General features: G+C 40.9%; 1 protein-coding gene across 1 annotated transcript; it reads right to left on the bottom strand.

The window, feature by feature from the left end:
• Positions 1-15580: 15580 nt before the first annotated feature.
• Positions 15581-21040, bottom strand: irx2a (iroquois homeobox 2a). The gene is made up of 3 exons (XM_033639820.2): positions 20656-21040; positions 18997-19402; positions 15581-18328 (listed from the first exon to the last, which is right to left on the bottom strand). The coding sequence occupies exons 1-3, from the start codon at positions 20893-20895 to the stop codon at positions 17436-17438; spliced, it is 1539 nt and encodes a 512-aa protein (XP_033495711.1). The 5' UTR covers positions 20896-21040; the 3' UTR covers positions 15581-17435.
• Between the last annotated feature and the right edge of the window lie 541 nt (positions 21041-21581).

Genomic DNA, 21581 nt, shown 5'->3' on the forward strand with positions numbered 1-21581 from the left:
GGGTGAAGGGGGGGTGGGTGGGTTGGCACATGGGATGTCGGGTGGATGCTCTCTCAAGCTGGATGGTTTGTGTGTGAAGAAATGAAGAGCGCAGATATCGTCCATTTTATTCCCAGGGCCTGTAGCGAAGCCTCACATCGTGGGCTTTACTCTGAGAAATAAAAATAATTATGCTCAAAACAGGCCCTCGCTGTAAATACGGGTCCTGTCCCCAGTGAATGGGACAGCTGGTGTTAACACATAGAGGTGCCCTTAGTACTTTGCAATACAGTTTACACACTTAGGATTTGTGGTATTGTCTTAAGACCTAGGTTCAGTGAAAAACATTTTTATTTTGGTCAGCGTTACTGTTATCTGCTAACTTTAATGTCTTCTTTATATGTTTAATATGTTTTCAAAAACACAAACAAAATTAATTAAAAAGCAAGAACATCTTCACAATGTAAGCACTATCATCTTTTAATAAATATATATTACAATAATGCATTATGTGCTTGCATTATACTGCAGGTGTATGCAAGTGGCTTGGTAAGGTTTGATAATTTTTTATGTTCAAAATGATTGTGTGAAATATATTTTCCATGCCAGAGAACTCATCCCAAGGCAAATCCAATGTTTTGAAATGATTATCACCATTCCATCTGATATATATACTGCATCACAACATGTTAAACCTGGAGGGGAACAATGGGTTCAGTTTGAACTTCACCCAGCTTAACCTCATTTCTGTGAATATGCCATAAATATTCAAAATTAAAAATACCACTGCAGAGTCTAATGATCAAAGCCGAGAACGTACAGGAATATCAATTATATATTATACATGCAAACATTATCAAAGAGGGCGACATGGCAATATATGACGAATTTAAACAAAGGCGTTCTTCCGCCGTTCTGTTAATCGGCACTGACGGTTAATGAAGTTTTAATTTACACCTAATCAGATCTTGTAAGCCATGCCCAGTCGCCTCGGACCGTACGGGGAGGCAGAGGGACCAAAAGACTGGCTCCTCAGAGACCACCACTCCACTCTCATTAATGTACAGAGGTCTCTGCTCTTCCCTCGTTGGCTCAGGGCTCTTCAAATGTATGCTTTAAATAAGTCAGCGTGTAATTTAAATGTTTTTTCTGTGTCAGATCCTCTTTGTTACATGGTTAACAAATGGAATTGACATCTAAAATGGGGAAAGGAGAGAGGCTACATACATGTAAGGCCATCAGATAGACATGGAATGTCAAATGTTTGCACTAAGACCAGATGGGATACCAATAATTTATACGTCCTTACTTTGCACACATTATTCTCCTGATGTTTGACAGTTGATACAGGATAGTCAAATGAAATGAGGATTTAGGGAAGGGGAGCTGACTTAGACTAAAATGTAAGGTGGAAAAAAGTTAATAACGATGTACATTATCTTCTATGACAATAAGACTGCGTGTAGCCAAACAGCTACAACTTATGTACAACCTGAACATTCCCAACTATTATCAGGAGGATTCAACTTTTACATTGATTTGCTGCGTACTAGGTTGAGATGTCTCTTAAATACAAAATGTTGGGTTATTTCTAGTTATTTCTTCTTCCTGCCTTCAATTCTACATTTCCAATTTGGAAATGAACAGCCCACAATTATATTATGACTCAGAATCACATTTTTTTGTGTTAAAATTAAGAAGTAAGGCGGAGAAGAAACAAAGATGAATTCAGTAACATAATCAGCGTGTTCCATGAAAAGTTACAGAGAGGTTTGGAACACACATGGGCGGATTACGAGACAATGGGCCCCTGGGCACAGATATGCAAAAGGCCCCACCACCTGTGGGGTGGTTTTGCCTCCTTTTTTGTTGTTGTTTTGCATCTCTTTGTTGTGGGTATGCATCTTTTTGAGGTTTTGTGTCTCTTTGAGGTAATTTTGTGTTTTTTTTCCTTGGTCGTTTTGTGTCTCTTTGTGGTTGTTTTGCAAGTTTTTGCAGTTATTTTGTATCTCCTTGTGGTTATTTTGTGTCATCCTGGTCGTTAATTTGAGTAACATTTTACAGATGAAGGCCAGGGGGTCCCTGACACTTTGGGCACCTGGGCATGTGCCCCGTACAGCCGTGCAATTATCCATCCATGTGAACACACAGTGTATTTTAGTAGATTTCCACACCATTGCATGTCATACACTCTTTGCATTAGTGAGAGAAATCACATAGGCGTAGATTTCGGGGGTACAGGGTACATGTCTCGCTCAATATTTAGAATATGTGTGTTTGTCCCAGCACAATAAAATATTAAAGTAGCAGAGAACTTACATTTAAGACATTAACACCATGAATTGATTGGTGCATAAAAATTCACCAGAATGCAGGACATTTAACATTTGACACTCAGAATTTTCAGGTGGAGGATCCTCAACAACCCCAGGATCAGATGTGTTTCCCCCAGTGTTGAAACAAAACCTACGCCAATGGACGCCATCATAACGTGCTTGGGCTGGGCCACTTGAAACTGATGAGGCAAAATGGTGGAGAGACAATGCCTGTCAAAAAGTTTATGTAGTTTATGGTATTGTTTCAAAACCCAAATATAGCCTAAGTCTGACTGTCTTAGGGCTCCTTTATGGAAATACTAAATTCTCCATTCAACCATGATATTGGTAACTGGCAGGTTTCTTTCATCTGTCTTCTCCGCAATTCTAATAGTGTACAAGGTAGTGTGTCACTGAATGTTATGGATTCTTCAAAATAACTTGTCAGCTGTGTGTCACATGATTACATATCCCAAGACTGAAAATGCTTTCAATTCTTTGAAGTGAATATCTTTATTTTCATTCATATACACTGTTTCAGACTTCTGAAGCTTTGGTGAGACACATGGTGAAGAAAGGCGTTGTCTTTCCATCACGTACTATATTTACCACCGCACAATGAAAACCAAGCCTGCCTGAAACAATGGGTGTGTGTTCTGAGAAGACATACGTTCTCTTCGTTCCACTGAAATTCTTGCTTTATCTTCTTCATCTTCCTCTCTTACACAAACATACACAGGTGCACTCAGTCATATCCCACACATTAATTACCACCCCTAGGTCAACTTCTATGAACAACTGACACCTCATTTGCTGGGAAAAATAAATAGTAGCCTGTTGGAGCAGTTTCTTCTAAACTGAACCACAAAGCAGGCCTGAGTTTGAGTTGTTGTTTTCATTTGGCACGGTAAACACTTAAGAGGGTGGTACTATCAACCTGGCAGCCAAATATAAAAAGATGGGCTAAAGAGATTGAAGTCAGGTGAAGGCATTTCACTTGAGGTTGCACTGACATGCTTTTAATTAAAGCTTTCCCACACATCTTTGTTCCAAAGACCCGTAAGGTAAAGTGAGTCATTATGTACTCAGTGTGTGTGTGTGTGTGTGTGTGTGTGTGTGTGTGTGTGTGCGAATGTGTAAATGAAAGTCAAAAAGGATTTATTTTTCTGAGTTCTTTACAGTAATGCAGAGTTTTTATACAACCAGGTGAAGAGAGAGTATTATTGGAAGAAAGATAAAGCATTTACAAAATGCTGAAACCACATTAGCTTGCGAAAATACCAAAAACTATATTTTGCACGGCCAAGCAAATCGTTCAATAATAATAACATGACTATTAACAAAATGTTATTAGTTTAATTCCATTCTTTAAACATCTTATTGACACCTGAGTTCACGCTTAATCAAAGATACAGTTCCAAGTTTAATAAGAATTCTGTCATTGTCAAAGCATCCGCAAAGGGTAAAATGCACCCTTAAATGCAATGCCAAGTAGCATCTCTGCGCTCCCATGCTATATGCACATTGCATTTCAATGAGGTATTATACATGTGCAAAATTGGTTCCTATCTATGCAAATGAGCCTCGTTGCAAAACCAGTCCAGCTCACAAAGATCAGTGATCATAGCTACACATGGTTACAATAAAATTCTTCGTGTGTTCAAAGGGTTCGTGGATTGAGCACATTTTTAAGGATGTTACGCTCACCACTGAACTGAATACGGTTTCTCCCTCACCTTTAAATTCCTTGCCTGACGTTTTGTAGAATGCCTCTGCACCTCGTCAGTCAGGACCTGTAGCTCGTGGCCTGGAAATTTCAGGTTTTCTTTTTTTCTCTGACACTGATCTGTCGACTGTGTTCTTGGAGGAAAGGTAACATTTATACTTTGACACATGGATAACATACACGTTTTCTATGAAAAGTAATGCACCAATTTATACTTCTCCAAAATAATGATGAGCCAATAATTTGTGTATAACCCATGTGTGTTGGAAGGCTACTATCATGTGACCAATGCGCTGATGGTAGTTAAGAATGGTCCCAAGTGATCCAGCTGGGAGGTAGGTTGGGGGGGTCAAAAAACACAGGACTTTCCCCAGGGACTTTTCCTAGGAGACTGGTGTTCGGAACCATGTTAACTTTGAGTCATTTTAAGGTACATCCTTGCCATGTTTCTTTTCCTATACCTAACCACAGTAACTTTGTGTGAATTATATAACGTTACGTTGAGGACATAATGTTATTTCTACTAATTCATCGGATATCATAAGAACTGCTGTGTGTGTATTTTGGTCGTATGAGGTACATTGTATTTTTCATGGTGAGGGTAGATCTGTGCATCACAGAACATCAGGGTGATTTTCTAACCAAACTTTCCCACACTTCCTGATAAATAAGGGAGGCTGAGTGACGTATTGACTGTCAGAGTAGGTTGTCAAAGTCTGATGATCAAGTCTATCCTCTAAACAGTATTGTCATATGAAGGAGTATGGTAATTATGAATACTATGATTAAGAAAAATGTTAGCATTATGTAAGCAGATTTTTAAGAAAAGAAGAAATATGATTCATGAATCAACCCCTTCCCTCACCCCAGTCACCTATACTTGAATAACAGTGTGTATGTTTCCTTGATATTCGATCTTCTCTCTGGTCTTTCTTGCTGATTTCTAGTCTTCTCTCAGATGTGATTCAGTGGATCATATAAGTCATACCCCTCATAGACCAAATGTCCTCACTGCATACTTTCTCATGAGAGGGAGAACTCAATCTGTGTGCAGTGTGAAATCTCCGATATGTCTTAGCAGCCCCATCAGCTGTGCCGCTCATTCACATACTGTATTGTTGACTCAAAATAAAACATGGTGCGGTTTCGCTCTTCGTAAAAGACGAGGAGAGCCGCCGGATCAGATTCCAGTTGAGATACTGTCAACTGCAAAGTGTATTCTCCGAGGAATGTCACATTTGTGGTCTTTGAGATGTGCGTTGGTGGAGGAGAATGGTTATCAAATGAAACAGAATATCATGTCGTTTCTCAGAGACGGACTGAGATGGGAAAATGTACAGCCTGCCAGTGTGGTTGACCGTTGTTTTTCAGCCAGCCATTTCCTCCCATTGAGAGTGCCTGCTACTGTGGAGGTTTATAATCTTCTACTACTCCATGATATCGATTTTCATATCATTTCCTCATCTCATACATAACTCTTTGAATAAACTTGGTAGCTGCACAGCTGCATGTCCACTAGCCTGAGACTTTATTAAGTCATCACTGTCACAAGGTCATGAACAGTTTCTCAGTAGTCTTATGAGTTTTGTTTTTTGTTTGTTTTTAGGTAGTGTTGCATGCATGACATGTGTGAGTTTGTATTTATATATAAATACACATTTTTGTGTATTTATATTTACTATTAAACTGTTTCACTGTCATTGATATTTTTTGTGATTTTGTGTTCTGATGGTTATTTTGTACTGTTTTTCACATTTTGCTTCACTTTTTTGCTTTTATTGTCTCGTGAAGCACTTTGTAACATCTGTTTTGAAAAATGCTACATAAAACATTTAGTATTGCCTTTTATGTCTGAGAATAAAATGTAAGAAATTAAACAATTTTAAGAGGTAAGGGATGATGGATTTTAGTTTTCAGTCCTTTTGCATTATAACTCAACAGAATTATAAAAAAAAAAAATGCTGCACTATGCTTAGTCTGACATATTAAAAGCACTTCTGGATTAGGCATTCGACAATAAACATAGCTTTAGAACAGTCGAGTGAGGCATCTCTCCCTCTCCCTTTCCCTCTCCCTCCACTTCTGTTCATTCAAACAGAAGTAACAGCAACTGCCAGCAACACATTTTGACATCTGCTGTTGGTGGCAGTATTTCATGACAAACATCCACACTGCCTGTCTACATCCACATTTGACACGAATGTGTAGCCGTCATCACCGCTTCCACAAAGCAGCTACAGGCCGGTAAGCCGCAGATCCTATTTTTGACCACAGCCGATAATTCTTGCAAAAACCAGAGAGTCAATATTTTATCACAGGGGTACAGCAAACACATGCAGATGCATTGTTGGTATGTTTTCCTCTTAAATATTGATTCCTAAGCCACTCTGCAGCCATCTGGTCTGTGGAGTATATTCTGCATAAAACACACGCACACACACACACACACACACACACACACACGCACACACATACACACAGGTGCATGCGGGTGCAAACACACACTGACGAATGAATATGATTCTTTTTCGCCAGCATGCACACAAAGACACACAAGTACACACACGTAGTACACTTGCTCAGTTGGAAGGAGCCTTCTTTCTAAAATGAAGCACAAGACACATGAAAGGAAGTCCAATTTGTTTTGTCCTGCACTCCAAATGTAATTTTATGTGTCCACTCTAAACCACAGCCACGCTGCCTGCAACAATCGCCTTGTTACACTCATTTCCCTCTTTGTCTATATGTCACCAGTGAAGGGCCCTTTGGACAGCTTCAAGCTGCAGATGTTGCAACGACACCTCCTTCCTCCTATACAAGCACTTTTTTCCGTCAGCGTAATTGTATTAGAATGCACCTCCAATCCTCTGTAACAGAAAGATGTAAGCCGCTTCGCTTGCTTGTGGAGGGATCAACAGTCTCTCTTTTAAAAGCCTTGCAAAGCTGTGTGTGTGTGCGCGCGCGTGTGTGTTTGTATATATACACGTGCATGCACAGTTGTATGTGTACACAGACTGTGCACTCTTCTACACACATTTCTTCACCCCCAAACACACATACACACACTACAATCACAGAGTATAAGCAGAACCACCTCTGTGTAGTGTGATTAGGTATAGCTGTCGCCGAATTGTGCTGAGCACAGCCAGGGCATTGCTGAGGATTGGGTTGCCCTGTCTCCACAGAGAAAAAGAGGGAGAACACACACAGACACACACACCCACACACACATACACAGCCTGTCTGTCTCCACCTTGTCTTTAGCCAGTCGCCAGGAAGCAGCTGGCCTGAATATCTGAGTGCCTTTAATGAATTGAAATCTTTTGGGTGCTAGGATTCAGTGATTAAATGCAATAAGACTAATATTCCTGGGTGGGTTGGGAGTCAAAAGAGGATTGTCCTCAGAGAGAGAGAGAGATGGAGGAAGGCAGAGAGGGGAAGAGAGGAAGAGAGAGAGGTGTGCTTGGCAAAGTGCTGTCTCCCTGTTCTCCTCCCCCTCCACCCCACCTCTTGGGGAATAACCCTATTTAAAGCGGAGGAGGAGTACAATTGGAGAAGAGAGAGGCGGGAGGGGGAGACTTTTGCTGGTGTGCGGTGGAGCTGGGCGGCGGTTGTGATTATGGCTTGAAGATTGTGTTTCATGTAGATTGTGATGGAGACACACTGAGGAACTTTGGGTTTGACCTTCCACAACTTATAAATTAAACAATGGCAACAAAAGCCACAGACTTACTACACCAAAAAATCCAGTAACTCATATGAGATGGCATATTGTCACAATAATATCAGGCTGGAAGACTGTCTGGATGGTATGTGGTTGGATGCTGGCCCTGTGCTGGTTCTTATGTCTCCTATTTGAAGAATGGCTTTAAAACCTTGCTACTTTTTTTAACACATAACATCGGCGTATACTGACTGCCAAATTTTGATGTCCTAATGGCCCCCTTTTTTAAGCTAGAATCAAAGTTGCACCAAGGAGCTACAGTAGTGTTTAGGGACTAAGCTCGCAGCCCTGTGACATGACACTCAGGTGGGACACCTGTGATATCATGATGCTACATTTAAGTCCACCGAGACACTCAAGTCTGTAACTTATTTTGTATTAACCTGTGTGCCACATATCCTTCTAATACCATCAGAATATTGTGACTTACAAACCTTAGTGGGCGAGGGAAGAGAAGAATGCTGTTCTTTATGGTACAAAGTGATCCACTTGCACTTATTTGATTGGCCAACACACTGCTTTGCCAGATGACACTGCATTACACAGAAAGTTGGGCCAGATTTGTTTTTTGCCAGAAGACCTTGCTTTTTTATGTATTGACACCAGAGTCCTCACTGAGATAAATGAGATGACTGTGTTTCTCTGATAAAGTGCTAACAGTCAAAGCAATGGGATCAGTTTCGTCATTTAAACGCTATGGTTTTGAATTCACAGAACCAGAAAAGCATGGTATTAATAATTTTTCCTGGCAGCATGTTGGGAGTGAAAAGCCTCGCTGTCAGGTTAATGATTTAAAGCACACTGAATTGACTTTGTTGTTGAAAGCTGCTATACAAATCAACTTGTCTTGCCTTGCCATACCTTACGCCTTAGTCTTGTTCAAATATCATCTTGGCTGGCATCTGGAGTGTACAAAGGTAAAGCACTCGCCAACAACCAACACCATCACATGACTGCCAGGTTTTCATTGTGGGAAGCCAGTGAGGGATCACCTGTTGGTCAGAATGCCTGTGCAGAGTGTGGAGGCATGGAGGGAAAAAGGGTTGTGGGAAGAGACCTATTGTCGTGCATACCCTCTCTTTGTTTGGTTTTGTCATTGACATAAACATGAATCATAATTATCTTTTCTTAGAAATATTTTTTTTTTGGCAATTAACAGTTATTCTGAAATCACTAGCTACATCCTCAGGAAGTAAGTCATTTTCATGGCTGCAACTCACCATTTACCAGTACAAATGCAGCATATCCTCATACAGCGGTTTGTATAATGTTTCACAAATTAGTGCTCCTACCGTTTAGGTTGGGTTTAAGAATCATGGTTGGGGATTGTTGCATTATGCACTTAACCTAATATGACAATGTGATGTTACATACATACGTATGTAACTTAAACTTACTCAGCGTTGACTTTTGGTTTCACACGGGACACAAACTGCTGTCTACTGGGTCACAGTCCTGTGTTTGTTTGACGTAACAACCACCCCGACCACCTCTCTACACATCGTCGCTCTTTAATTCTATGTCATATGACTTCCTCCTTTGCCCCATTCATATGACGGAGGACGGCTTGTAGTGCATAGGTCACAAGATCACTCCTCCTGGCTCTGGTCTCCTTGCTGACAATTACACAGGTTATACACAAATTATAGTGCATTACTTTTCATATAGGTATGAGTAGTGAACAGTGAACAGCCTGACCAATGTTTAGTGCCAATGTAGGAAGTAGTAGTTTGGCTCTTATGTAGCATGGCAGAAAGGGTGTGGATGCTGGGGTGGTGAATGGGTATGTAGCAAGTTAGAAAGTATTTGTCCTAATTTTGCCTCTGTTGTTGTTGCTTAACCTTAACCATATCCTGACCATCACTAAGTGCTTTAGTTGCTTCCACCTAACCATACCTTAACCATATTTTATTTGCATTAACCACATTTTCTAACTTAACTGTACCATAGTTGCCATGTACAGATATTAGAACTGGAAGTAACAGAAAAAGCATTGACACTTAGCTGATCCAACGTGTTACAGTCCAGTACTGAATCCTTGTCTTGTAGGGTTGTTCTGAAAGCATCACTCATCTGAAAATTTCAAAATGGACTCACATGGAACTAAACACTACTTAGATTCACATGAGAAAAAAAAATAAAAAATCCTGACTGCGTGTAATCCAGGTCGAATCTTGCACTCAAAGTAACTGGACTTGCTCTTTAGTCTTAAAGATTATTCCCACTTCATCCAAGAGGCTTCTTCAGCTGCCTTTGAATTATTACATCTAGATATAATTTGAAGTGATGCAACATGTTTAAAGAGTATTCCTAAAATGAACATTTTGGCAGATAATATATAGTGCCTCGAACTGTGCCTCCGGGCATGTCTTCCGGGTTATTTTCATTAAATGAGCATCTTAGATCGCAGGTTTTCTTCCACACATTTACATTTGATGCTGTTTGATTTGCACGCTATCCCATTACTCAGTGAAAGTAGCTTAGGTTGAAAGCTGTAGAATCAAGTGAAAAGTCATGACACTAAAGTGTACGCTTAAAGCAAAGCTTCATTTAATTAGCCGACAAGTCTGACAGATACTATTTAACATGAACCACTTCCCTGATATGTCTCTCAGTGTACGTGATGGGGAAAAAAAGGTTCTGCGCAGACAGGTTGAGCTCATTTATAAAACACTCCAGACAGACAGGAAGAGAAAACCAACGTTTTCTCATGTCTGCCTCATCCACTTGTTGGACTCACTGATCTTAAAAGCTGACAGTTACACAGCAATTCAGGATGGAGGTTTAACTGAGTGTTAACTGTACTTAGACGCATATCACAGCGTGTAGAGAGGCAGTCGCATACTATGGATATACAGAACACTTGGCAACACATAAACACCTTCACACACACACACACACACACACACACACACACAAACATGCATGCAGTCGTACTGCCCGTATGGTAAAAAAGTAAACAATATGCAGTCACTTGGGAATAAATCATATCCAGGGTTTTGAATAAATCATGCAAAAGCACACGTGTAAAATAGATGTTGAAAGTTTCCGAATTATGCAAGATTTTAAGTATGTTGCTCAATGTAACCCTTTTCTTTTAATTCTATGTACATATTTGATATATTGTACATTCACATTGTACATTTATTTATTTACCGTGGCAGGAAAAGTAAGTCACTCAAGGCGAATGATTAACGTCATAATTCATTAGGTTGAACTTCTGTCACTTTGTTCCTTTGTTGTTTAAGGCCCACACAAACTTTACCTAGATACGGCACTGTTATTCTTGATGTAGTGTCCACAATGTTGAATAGATCTCAAACTATACCAACACACAACAATGCCCTGACTGTTCTGTCTCTTCAGTGTTTGTCTTCCGTGCACATTTATGTGCACAGGTTGTACATTGTTACTGTGTTGTATACTGTTGTTATTTTAGCATTAAAATGTATGCACTGTTGTATGTAAGTGTATAATGTATGGTGTGTATAGGCATAAATGTATGGGCGAATATACAAAGATGTGTGTAGTTTTTTTTAATTATTATTATTATTATTATTATTAAGTACAATTATATATAGATATAGATCTACTTGTGTAATGTAAATTCTGCACCTAATCAGATAACTGTGAGCATGAATGGTAATAAACTCGGGTTTCATTGCTTGAAATCATGTTTGAAAGCTGTGTTTATCTCAAATGAAGACTGACTTTATCTTGTGTGTGTGTGTGTGTGTGTGTGTGTGTGTGTGTGTGTGTGTGTAGTCTGTGACTGTACTGAGCATATTTACTGTATGTGTGTTGTAATGTGAGTGTGTGACATAATGACAGAGAGAGGGTCAATGGTAACACTTACATAACAGCAGCATCCTTTTACTGTTCTAAACTTATGTCTCATGTCACCACTCTGTCACTCACACTGTTTCTAAATTTCTGATTGACTGATTCTGACATTTCTATGTGTACTTAAAATGTTTGTGGCCTTTTTGATGACTTGCAAATACCTGAACAAAACTTATGATTTACTGTGAGGTTAGCTATGTGGTTTATTAACGTGTAAATCATGGAGTGTATTGAATTGTATAATGACAAAATGACTGTGTGTATCCACGTGTGTTGCATTTGTTGTACAATTGCGTAAGTACTGTAGCAGCTCTACCACAAGGACAAAAGTAAGCTCCTGTGTTCAAACACTAACAAACAGATGCATCTATGTTGCATTATGTGTTTGCATATTTGTGAATAATAAGGGCACGAAACACTGGAAAAACACACATGCACACACACACACACAATGTCTGTCTTTTGCACCTCACCTTTTACATTCACCTTTACGGGAGTTTTCACAGCCGCCTCCAACACGGGCTTCCAGTTTTTGCCTGATTTACAGCCCAAAGGTGCAGTCCACTACTCTGAAGTGTTTACTCACCACAGGCATTAAACATAACTGTCAATTAGGAGTGGAAGTCAGGGCTCCTAATGGCCTTGTTTAGACTGTCGTGTGGACAAGCATTAGCGTCTCTCAGTCTGAGGGTGTGTGTGTGCGTGTGTGTGTGGTAGGGGAGTGAGAAGCATGCGTGGATCTGTGTGTGTGTGTGTGTGTATGTGTGTGTATATGTGTGTGTGTGTGTGTGTGTGTGTGTATGTGCGTCAAAATCCTGCACAGCTTACTCCCCTTGATCATCCAGAGTAGTGAACATTTCACCTGACACCTTTACGAGAGGACAGGACCCCGGACTCATTTTTAAAGTCCCCCGTCCACTTTGATGTGCGTTATTAAACACACCTGCACCTGATTTGTACGCCACTCTCTTTCGTCTCTCACTCTCCCCTGAATATTAGTGCTACTTATGGTTGAGTCTGAACATCAGCAGTATTTATGGGTAGCTCTTAATGGGTGGATTTACCATGAAAGATATAAGAGCGTCAGAAAGGGTGGAATTAAAGAAAGGTTCAATCAAAGGGTAACATGTTTTTTATACTGTTTTGCTCGCACTTATCCCCTTTTTATCTAATATATATGCGATGAAAAGCAACTGGAATTGTTGCTGATACCATTAGGTTTATACAATGGCTATTAAAGTTAAGTTTACACATTTAAATTTCAATTGAATAACATAAATTTCTGGATTTCTGGTGGTTCTTATGTGAGAAAAACCTTTTATTTTCATTTTATTTTATTTTTTTCTAATTTATTTTATTTTTTGGTTCTTAATAAATTTCACTATTAGAATAAATCCTAGATTTTAGAAAGGGCTAATTATTCTAGTTTACGTCTCCCCACAAGACACATAAGTGGAAGTATATTCACACATACTCTCAAAACAATATGCTAGTTGTATTTCAGTGTCACGTTTCTTTTAAAGTCTTGGTATCTGACCCAAATCCATCAATTCCTACAGGTCTAACTCAACATCCCACCCCATTAACTACTACAATTACTGTTTGCGAAACATAATAAACCCTCCACTGCTCTAATAAAACTTTAGCTGCATTAACTTCCTGTTGGAGCGGCACACAGGTGTACGTCAGAGATTAATGTCTGAAGCATTTTGGAGGAGAAAAGGGTTGATGGGAGGATAAAGGATACAAAGAGCTCATGAATTATCTGCATATACGAGCTGCTTATTTGATCAGCGATAAGGGCGAATGAGTCCACTTGCTCTCCAGTCTGCACTCACATGGAGCCTATGAGCCCTGCGATACCATCAATTTAGCTTGCAATGACAACTAGTCCTTAGCGTGGATGAACACACCCTCTTTGGTAAGCTATATGATAGGATTATGACTGTATTTGATATGCAATGCATGGAATTAAAGAATATCTAGATAAGTTTAAATTGTCCCCTCGCTCTGAAGCGTGGGCTTAGCTAGGTCTCATACTCCACAGTAGACTTGGCAATACAGTAAATTGTCGGTTTTGCCCTTGAGGATCAATATCTAGGCAGTCAAGGGTGCCCCGGTTTCTTCTGCTAATAGTTAAACCAATGTGAAGCAAAGAGCGGGGCCTTCAAAAGGAACAGAAACGCCTCTGTACAATTGTGACTAATTGTGGCATAAATTCACAATCGTTTCATATTGGGCTTCACAGCTTGAGGTTTGTCATGTGCAATGGATGCCTTGCTCCCATTTTCACCTGCCATTGCTCTCAATCAAACAGAGAGGTGGGGTGGAAGTTTCTTTTCATGTGTTCAAAGGCGACTGGTTGCTGAGCAATTTTTTTTTTAACAGAAACAATAACTCTTTTTATTGAGAACAAATGTTGACATTTGGAGGGTGCAGCAGCGGGTGAGAGTAAGGCAGAGAGAAAGAGAGGCAGGGCCTCTGTGTGCTTTGGAGAGTGCCTCTGGTGCTATTTGACAACAGTGCCGAGTCCCCGGGGGAACCCACCTGAGAATAAAGCATGCATTTCAATAAATCAACCCCTAATGAAAGCGTTTGGGCTGAAGAAGAAGAAGCTGGCCAGGGGTTATAGCGTATATGGCTGCCAGTGAAGCAAAGGTAAATAAAAAAAGGGGGGTAAAATGTTTCAGTATCAGGCAGTGGTGATCAAAAGCAAAAGAAACACCAAATTTAAACAAAAATCAATTTAAAAAAATCTTCTTGACATGTTTTTTCTCCTCCTTAAAAGCCTCCACTTTGATATCATTCCTGACACTCTGACACTATTCACTGCAAAGCAAACCATGAATTTATGTCACAAAGACTTGTGTCGACCTAAAAAGGTGGGTTAACCGAGTTTGGGTGGGTTTACCCTCCACTACATCCCTGGTGGCAGCCAAATATTACTTCCTTGGATGAGGTAAAAGGAGGGGGAAGAAGAAGGAGGAGGAAAAGCAAGGTGAAAGGGAGTCCCTTGAGATTTGGACAACACTCAAGCTCAAATTCAACTGGAAAATGAAGGATTAGCTTTTAGTCTGGCTGGGAGCGATGATGGAGGCCTCCTCTTGGAGGATGGGAATATTATATATTTGATCTTTGAGTATTTCAGTCCACAAGGCCATGATGGTGGGTGGCAGAATATGGGAAATAATTTTCTCAATTATAAAAATATACAATAAAATACATTTTAATTGGTGTGTAAAAGTGTATTAAATAATAATAATAATAATAATAATAATGATAATAATAATATATGTCATTAGACCTTAGCTTTTTTTTCTAAATTGTTTAATTAGCTGTGTTCTAAAGCCGCTGTAATAACCAAGCCATGATGAAAAGCAGAGGAAAGCCTGTCCGATTAGGGCCCATCACACAGCCCATTGGAGCTGGCAGATGCTTAGATAGACTTTTATGGATTGCTCAATGCCGTGCCGTAATGAAGCAGGCAGGGCTGACCCATCCTGAACCAGGCTAAAAAGCTCCAGGGACGGGCCCCGCTGGGAGCCCATAATGCCCGATGCGTCCCACGGCTGTATTAATCACACTGAAAAATAAATGTGTGGCAGTGCGAGGTGGAGACGGGAAAAGAGGAGAGAGGGGGGAAAAATGAAATAAGTATGTCGTTTATCCCAATCAAGGTCGTGAATATGTGGCCGAGGGAGATTCCCCCTGACCAGAATGAGGCCCTAAAAGAAAATGATGGTCCATTTAGAAAGAATGGATTGTGCAATCTGTGAAAACTCATAATGTTTATGAAAAGCGAGATTCATCACGCATTTCCCATCTGCGTTTGACTGACAAAATCAAAAGAACAATGAGCAGAGCAAATCATAAAAAAATGCCTCAGTGTTTAAATGCATGTCTGCTGGAAATAAAAGAATGACTCCCCAAGATTTATGTAATAGTTGGGAAAACAGTTTAATATTTTCTCCTTTGAATAATGGATATCATATCATACCCCGCCGGTACATCTATACCAGCGCGTTTTATTTTATTTACATTCAAAGATATAAATTAGTAAAAGTACTCCTGATAACAAGATTGTGTAGCTTTCCCCCCAAATGCGTCTCAAATAAAAACCGTCCATAATATATATATTTACAAAACGAACAGACGATGTCAGTTTCCCATTTTTGCAATACAACTTGCATAAATTATAGGCATCATTTCGCCATCATTTAAAAAAATAAATATCAAATGTAGGCTATTCCACTTTGAAGTCCTCAAGTTCACGTCAGTCCCGTCCGCTTTGCGTCCCAGAGACACCTCCTTTTACAAATACGGTTTCACAGAAAGGCCAAATTATGTTTTTTCCACACGTGAATATATAATAAAACAATATACCGTGGCAAATAAGCAAACTATAGGAACCTGAGAAATAACATGTAAATCACATATAATGGGAGATATTTTCTTTTCTCAAACCAGCATATGAAATTATTTTCAACAATGCATCAAAAAAAAAAGAAAAAAAAAAAGAAATAATACAATAATCATGTGACAAACATGTGCTGTTGTGTGTCCCAGCCTGCGTGGAGCTGAGGGAGCGGTAGCAGCTTTTTATTCCGACTAAATGGTGGCACTAGATCTGGTCTGGAGTAAAGGTTACGGGGGTTAAAACGTGGGGCCAAAAGGTGGTGTCCTGACTCGCTTTATAGTCAAAGCAATTGTGACACCTACCTGCAGACCATGGAAATAAAAATCCCACACGATCAAATGATCCGACACCCTCCGCAACCTCCAGGAAACACAAAGTTTTCTCAGGGCTGGCTCTGCCCAAAAACAGCTCCATACTGCAAGTGCTTATTAAAAATCCCCCACTGCCTAATTACCGGTGAAAAAAAAATCTATAGAGCATCCAGCGGCATGTAGGCAGAGCTGTGAGTGTGCGCAGGGAAAGTAACCGCCACAGTAACCTCAGTGACATTTGAAGATGTAAAGTTGCACGATGAGTGCACAGAGCAAACTAACTGATTTGTTTGCTTTTGGCTGACCCTGTGTAATAATAATTATCCTAGGCTGAAAGATAAGGTTTCTGCGCGCGCGCGCACACACACAAAAACACACACACATCAGAGGAAACGTTAAAAATAGGATTCCTGCTCAAAGCTATGGCAACATTTCTCTGCTTATTGGATTCACAGGCTGCCAGTGTGTGTGTGTGTGTGTGTGTGTGTGTGTGTGTGCTTGCGCGCGCGCGCGCGTGAATAGGCTGATTTGAGGCCTGTCCTTCATGAACTTATTTTAAACGTCTCTATCTGCAGGTGCAGTCCTGTGTGCTGATCTTATCACACCCCTGCTTTGTAATGTGTTCCTTAATGACTCAATGAGAGACCAAAATATTCATGTTGTTAAAAAATAAGAACAATTATAAATGGTTTATCCCAGAAAAATGCACTGCGCTGGAAACGAATTGTAGGCCATACACGTTCGCTTTGACGGCACTGTAAAATATCCATCTTAATAATAAATCATTTAGTCTCATACTCCGTCCTAAAATTGTTTTCATTTGAAAAACAAGTGAAAAATCGGATAATATTGTGAGATAATGTCACTTGTTTCTCTGCAAACTCGCTTGAAAAAACCGCCTTAATATTCTTGAACCAGCCACTCATCCAATGGTTTGACTACTATGACACATGAAAGTGACACAAAGAAAACCAGTTGATTTGCATTGCAAACAAGTGAAGTCATTTTACTTCCAGTGGTTTGCCTCCCGCGTTTAAGAAAAATACAATCTCAAGATTTAACACCAGTTTAAATACGTTTTCAAAATGGTTATCAATTTGTTTTACCGCATGGTTTGTTATTACGTACCTTTCTTTGCTTCTAAATTTGCGGGTCTGAAATGCTGTTGTTGCTGCTGCTCGACAACAACAATCTGGTTTGGGTTATTTTTAACGAGGGGAGAGTCTGGCCTGTGTTTGGGGTTTGTGCTCGCCTCCAGAGCCTGGTGAGAGGAGCTCAGACCCTCGTTTGCAGCAGCAGCAGCGGCGGCGGCGGCGGCGGCAGCAGCCAGACTCACTCCAGATGAATTAGTGTACCGCAGGATCCCTTGGCCCTGCAGGGGGCTGAAGTTGCCATAGTTTGTGTAATTGCTATAAAAGGGAGAAGTGTAATAAATAGGTCTTCCAAGGATGGAGGGGGCCGGGTAGAGGGAGGGGGAACTGGCAGCCGGGGAGGTGGTGGAAGACGTAGGGGGGGTGAGGAGGCCACCGCTGGAGGAGGGGCAATTTGGTTGCCCAGGCTGCCCCAGTTGCTGATGTTGCTGCTTTTGGTCCGAGGTAGCAATTTCCGCCAGCGACCACAGTTTGGGCTTGACTGTTGGGTTCTGAGGCGCCCCCGAAGAAGGTCTGCTATCAAGGCATGAAGACGATTTATTGGTGTTAATATTGTTGCTATTGACGAGGCTCCGGGCCAAATCCTCGCGCTGGCTGTGGAGGTGATGGAGATGATGGAGGTGGTGGTGGTGGTGATGGTGATGACTGAGGAGTGGAGCTTCTACTCCGGTTAGAGGCGATGATGTGACGGATTTGGGCGAGAGCTGAGCCCGCGGGTCGTGGTCATGATCCTCGCCATCCTCGTCGCATTTGTCGCCGGCCTGATCGGAGCCCAGCTCCCCCACACGACAGCTGACCTTCTCCCCGTCTGACTCTGCCGAGCAGGAGTGGTCCGTCAGAGTGTCGACGTGCAAACTGATACCTAAAACAAGAGGGGGGGAAAGAAAATATTGATATGTAAGAAAGAAAGAAAGAAAGGAAGAAAATAAAAATAGACACACATGCTCCATTAAATATTAATGAGCAATCATATTTTAAAATAATAAAAAAAATACATGGGATGAAAATTTCCTGATAAATAAAATATTTGAAAACCCAATGTCCATCAAAGCTGGCTTGCACAAGTAAGATATTAATTATTTACATCACTTTAAATAGTATGTTATGATTAAAAGCTTTTTTTAATATGATAACAATAATTGTTTCCTTTCCTACATAATTATACAAAAATGTCACCAGGAGAATAACATTAGCATTTATTAAGGGCCACTCATGTGGATTGCTGGTATGTGTCCACTTTGCCAGTGACCTGCAATTAATCATGATAAAGAAAATAAAACGTCACCTTAATAGGTCATTTTCATAAAAATATATATCAACTAAAGCCAGATCTGTAAGCATGACGATAAAATATATATATTAAAATCTGATTATTTCTAAATCCTTGATATTTTTTACTCAGTGTTATTGCAGTAAATAACTTGATCAGGATATAAAAGGGGCATCCACCCCTCCCTCCCTCCCTCTAACCCCCATCCTACCCCGAATTGTTAAATGGATCATTGGCTCGGTCGCCAGATTATACCCCACCTTCATCCTCCGCTGAAGCCTCGCTGTTATCCAGCGTTTTTTCAGAGCGCTCCACGTCTTTCCTCTCCCCGTCCCCGTCCTCCTCGTCCTCGTCCTCGCTCTTATTCCTGGGCGCCCAGGTCATCTTGTTCTCCTTCTTGAGCCTCCGCCTGGCGTTGGCGAACCATGTGGAAACCTGCGTCAGGGTCATCTTGGTGATAATGGCCAGCATGATCTTCTCCCCTTTCGTCGGGTACGGGTTCTTCCTGTGCTCCTGCAGCCAGGCCTTCAGGGTGGCCGTGGCGTCCCTGGTGGCGTTTTTGCGGTAAGCCGGGTCGTTGAGTTGGTAGGGGTACCCTGGACTCCCATATGGGTGGTAACTTAATGCCCCGGCCATGCCCGACGTGTGCGCATCATATGGAGAGCTCTGGGGAAAGTTGGGGGGAAAAAGTCATGGATCTGCCATGTGTTTTCGTTAAGTTTTAAAATGTTGTTTTTTTATGTGGCATCATTGTGGCTTGTCACTAATTTAGAAAACATAATTTAAATGCATTTGAAAGCGCACAAACACATTTAGAAAATTAAATTAAACGGGAGAAACTGTTTCATTCTGCTGTGTTTGACAGTATTTGTTTTTGGAAACCTGAGCAGGTGAAAACGCACCGGCAGATCTTATCCTGAATTGCTGTAAATCAGCCGAGCTTGAATAACGACTTGCACTGTATTGTTATAAATAAACGATCAATATTTCATTTTGTGCTTTGATCATTTGTCAACCTGCTCATTAACTTTTTAAAAAACACTGTAAAAGCAGTTAAGGGCAATAAACACACTGTGCGTAAAAGCAGGCCGCAGAAAGGCACGAACTAATGGTTAACTAATGGTTAAGATCATTATCGGATTAACTAATAACAGGGCTCCTGTTAATAAAGCCGTTAAGATAATAAAAAAGGAAATTTCAGTTTTCTGCAATCACCTATTAACTTGCTCATTTTCTTTCAGTGGCTGCTTTTTTTGTTTTGTTGTGGCAGCCCCAATGTGTTAACATATCTCCTCTTTGCAGCATTACAAATCCCATTAGCAAATCACTTGATATGCACCTTTCCTAAAACGCTTGAAGTGCCCTGTGACATTAGCATTGCGAGTCATGCTTTTCATGTTAAAATTCCGTTTATTCAACTCAGAATAAAAGTCAGCGACTTCATCCCCTGGTGGCTTTAATGACTGCTGAGGAAGAAACAGCAATAGCTGCTATTATATTAATTTTCTGTGGCGCACAAATGAACTGCTCCGAGGCTAAAGGCTCAAATAAAAATCTTAGTTGGTGTTCTGTTTTACATAATTAACTGCGCAGTGAGTGTCAAGCGTTGGTCAAGCCATTTACAATTCGCAGCTCATGCTTTAAAAATCCCATTTAAGCCAAAGAGGTCAAGGATTTAATTGTTAGAAGCAAGCAGGCCACTAAATATGAACATAGCAATCTGCTCTCAATAAGAAAGTTCCGCAAGCACTCACTGATGAGTGATTCATGACAAAAACATTGCAAACCTGGACCGATGTTATCGCGCTGTGCGCCAGCGACGGTAAGCTAAACATTTACAGACTTTAAGTCGCCTATTTGTCCACCTGCTGTGGAGACTTATCACACACAACCATGCGCGAATATGTGAAATATTTTACCATGTAGGATGGGAATCCCGTAGTTGGATCCGTGGAGTATGACAGTGGACTGGAGAAGCCTGCACCGGCCGAGGCGGAGAAAGCAGCCGATCCAGGGTAAGGACTGAAGGCTGAGCCAGAGGACGACCTCGCCAAGTCTTCATTCCGCGGGGCAGCCAGAGCCGAGGCCCCGTAAGCCGGACACGAATAAAGAGCCAGAGAGCCCGGGGGCTGGTAGAGGTAACCCTGAGGATAGGACATTGGTGAGCGCGCGGGTAGGTCGCCGATTCCAAAAAGGGAGGAAAAAACGCGCAGGGCGGCGAGCAACAACAGCCAAAAATAATAAACAATCAACTCAATAATCAGCCGTGCAAACAGTCATCAGACAATGAAAATAAAAAAAAGTCCTCCCTCCACAGCCCCCTTACTGGGAAAAAAACCCCGAAAGATCTGTTAAAGTGCCCACATAGAGGCAATGTGGCATGCGTCTTGATCCCCTAGCGTCCGATGTTTTTAGTACGCAGCACTATGAAGTGAGGAGTTAGGAGGGAAGGAGCCAGTGGAGTTTCAGACACACAGAGCATTGGGGGAAACTGGAGCTGTCACTCCGGCTCATCTGAATATCCCATCCCCGCCCCCTTTCTGCCTCATAGAAATGGAGCCTCGGAACAAAACCAAGACTGCACACTGCAAAAAGTAGGCTATATCCACCTGAACAAGAGTGGTTCAGTGTGGGATTTTAAAACATATTTTAATCAATACAATCAGACCAATCTACAAACTGGGTGAGATCGTAATGTAACAGTCGCCAACGCAAATTAACTGCTCCAGATCTGAGGTGTTTGTCATTTGTTTCAGGGAAATTCACAAAACAGTTGAGGTGATGTGTATGAGAATTTAAAATTAACTAATTCTGAACTTCTAAATTACATTATATCAATTCAAAT

This window comes from Epinephelus lanceolatus, chromosome 10, assembly GCF_041903045.1.
Source record: "Epinephelus lanceolatus isolate andai-2023 chromosome 10, ASM4190304v1, whole genome shotgun sequence".
NCBI lineage: Eukaryota > Metazoa > Chordata > Actinopteri > Perciformes > Serranidae > Epinephelus > Epinephelus lanceolatus.